At 37.9% G+C, this 3,009-nt stretch overlaps 1 protein-coding gene across 1 annotated transcript; it reads right to left on the reverse strand.

The window, feature by feature from the left end:
* Positions 1-1,346: 1,346 nt before the first annotated feature.
* Positions 1,347-2,285, reverse strand: LOC118854027 (olfactory receptor 508-like). Its single transcript, XM_036764333.1, has one exon. The coding sequence runs from the start codon at positions 2,283-2,285 to the stop codon at positions 1,347-1,349; it is 939 nt and encodes a 312-aa protein (XP_036620228.1).
* Positions 2,286-3,009: the final 724 nt, after the last annotated feature.

The following is a 3,009-nucleotide window of genomic DNA, read 5'->3' on the forward strand; positions in this document are numbered from 1 at the left end:
TTGGATATATATTTTCAGAAAATATGAACAAGCTGAAGAGCATCCAAAGGATGGCAACAATGCTTGTAAAGGGCCTTCAGTTCATGCTATCTGAAGATGGATTGAAGGAAATGGTTATTTTTAGCCTAGAGAAAAAAAGACTTGGGAAGGTGGGGAGCCTTAAAGCTGCCTTTAAGTATTTGAAGGGTTGACACGTGGGAGAGCTACTAAATTTATTCTGCTTAGTCCCACATAGAAGAACTGGGACAATTGGTCAAGTTATGAGGGGAAAAAAAGATTTTTCATGTATGTAAGGAAAAAATTCCTACAAATTAGAATTACCCAAAAGGGGAATGTGCTACCTCAGGAGATAGTGACCTCCCCTCTTCTAGAGGCCTTTGAGGGAATATTGTTATAGACTGCTTGTCGGAAATGTTGTAGAGGAAATCATTTAGCAAATATAGATTGAACTAAATGACTCTTGAAGCCACCCTGAAGTTCTGTGACACTACCACTACTTCATCCCCAAGTTCTTCAATTTCATACTTCCTCCTACTGACTGGGTTAAATATCATGATTCATTCCACTGGAAACTAGAGGCAGAAAGAACTTTCAAAGAGTTCACACTTCACTTTACCTTGGCCTACAAATTGATCTACCCAAAATCTCAAACAAATTTATCATGGATACTAATGCATCCAATATCTCACTAGAGCCAATTCTCAATTTTTAAAAAAATCAACTTAGCAAGTGCAAGATGAAAGAAATATGGTGAACGATAGCACATGTAAGAAAAACCTGAGGTTCTTAGTGAGTTGCACAGACAAAAAGAGTTTGCTGGGCAATAATAGAAAAAAACTAAAGCAAATTTAGGTTATAATAAGAGAAGCACAGTGTTCCTTGAATCCCGAAGTGTTCCACTGCTTTCCTCCATGTACTGATTTTGTGCATCCTTCTTGTGAATGTGTATCATGACAAGAAAGAACTATGCATCACATAGAAGACAAAGCCATTACTAAATGAAGGTGGCCCTTGAAATATAGAGCGTTCACCACGTAGGAATATGATAGCCACATCATACTTCAAATTGACAACAAAAACGTGGATTTCCTTCAGACTACCAGTCGGATTTAACAACATCAGCTTCATTGGCTTTTATTTTCTGCACATTTAAATTCACCAGTTTAATTCAATGGCAATGACTATACAAAATTTCTCAAGCTCATTTATTTATTAGTACTACTCAGACCAAACTATTAGAGTAAAATGTAAGCTGCTCATGGTCGGGGACTATTTTCTTTTTCTCTTTACATCATCAACACAATGCCTTGAATATAAGAGATGCTTATTGTTGAATGGAATTGAATTTATGAAAATAAGTGTTTTGTACCTATCAGTTTTTTCATTGCCCCCTTTACTTCCTTGTTCCTCAGACTGTAGATAAGGGGGTTCAACATGGGGATCATTATAGTGTGGAAAATGGACACCACTTTGTTCTGATCAGATGAATATATTGACTTGGGCATCACATAAATGAATGCAATGGTCCCAAAGAACAGTGTAACAGCAGTAAGGTGGGAGGTACATGTGGAGAAAGCTTTGGATCTCCCCTCAATGGAGCGTATCTTCAGGACTGACAACAGGATGTATACATAAGAAATAGTTATGATTACAACTGTTATTACAATTATTGATCCTGAAGAGAAAGAAGGAAGAATTTCAACAAGAGGACCATGGGAACAAGAAAGTTTCAGCAAGGGTGAGTAATCACAGAAGAAGTGATTAATTTTATTGGGACCACAAAAAGACAAACCCAATAAGCAACCAGTAAAGGTCCAAGCATTCACACAACCACCCAGGTAGGATGTGATGACTAACAGAGTGCAGACCCTGGTAGACATGTGGGTAGAGTAAAGTAGGGGGCTACAGATGGCCACATACCGATCATAGGCCATCACAGCCAGCAGGAAACACTCAGTTGTTCCCAAGGTGACTACAGAACAAAGTTGGACCACACAGCCTTGCAAAGGGATTGAGGTTACGTCCCCAAGGAAGTTCAGGAGCATCACAGGCATGACAGATGAGGAAAACCCAATATCCACAAAAGCCAAGTGGCTCAGAAAAAGGTACATTGGAGTGTGAAGTTGGGAGCTCTTTTGAATCAATACTATGATGGTGAGATTTCCAAGTAAAATGACCAGGTAGATCCCTAGAAATACCACAAAAAAGAAGACACGAAGAGTTGGGTCATCTGTTAACCCTAAAAGAAAGAATTCTGTCACAGTAGTGTAGTTTTTGCCAGTCATCTGTTCTCAAAGAGTGCCTGTTAACACAAAAAAATGGTGATTAGAAAGAAATAAAAAACTAAAATTTGAGTATTTCTTCTCATCAAATAAATATTTATTGCCAACCTAATATTTGCAAGACTCTATGCTAAACAACAACGCAAATTCAATAGAAAAATGAATGAGACACAGGAGAGGATATCAGATACATAAATAAATAACAATCATAAATAACAAACAAAACTGTAATATGGTAAATGTATAAGAAAGTGGTTCATACAAATACCATGCTCTGAAAATACAGAAGAAAAAAGTCAGGGATTCCTTCATGGAGCTGCAGGTATCTGAACTAGGTCTCAGAATCAGTAGATTTCAACAAGAAAAGGTGGGGTTGGGATGCAAGAGATTATAAATAACCTGACGCTAATTTGGCTCAGAAAAAGCTTGGGCACCTGTCACCACGGCACACTTAGTTCATATTTGAAACATTTGGTCAGTTTAATATGTTGGAAGTTTTGTTAACATCATATTAACATCAGGTCTAATGTGGCCACATTGCAAAGGTTCATCCACAGAGACAGGCCATAAGAAATCCAACTGACTGAAATAGCTGAGACTACCCAAACTTACACACAGTCAGAGATGGATCACAGAAATCTAAACTGACACAACACATCAGTTTCCTCTTATTCACACACATAGCTCAAAGCAAGTGGGGAGATGAAATATTATCCAGTGAACTTGG

The sequence above is a fragment of the Trichosurus vulpecula genome, chromosome 6 (genome assembly GCF_011100635.1).
Source record: "Trichosurus vulpecula isolate mTriVul1 chromosome 6, mTriVul1.pri, whole genome shotgun sequence".
In the NCBI taxonomy this organism is placed as follows: Eukaryota; Metazoa; Chordata; class Mammalia; order Diprotodontia; family Phalangeridae; genus Trichosurus; species Trichosurus vulpecula.

Coding starts and splice junctions, on each gene's coding strand:
- LOC118854027 (XM_036764333.1), bottom strand. CDS start 2,285: ATGACTGGCAAAAACTACACTACTGTGACAGAATTCTTTCTTTTAGGG.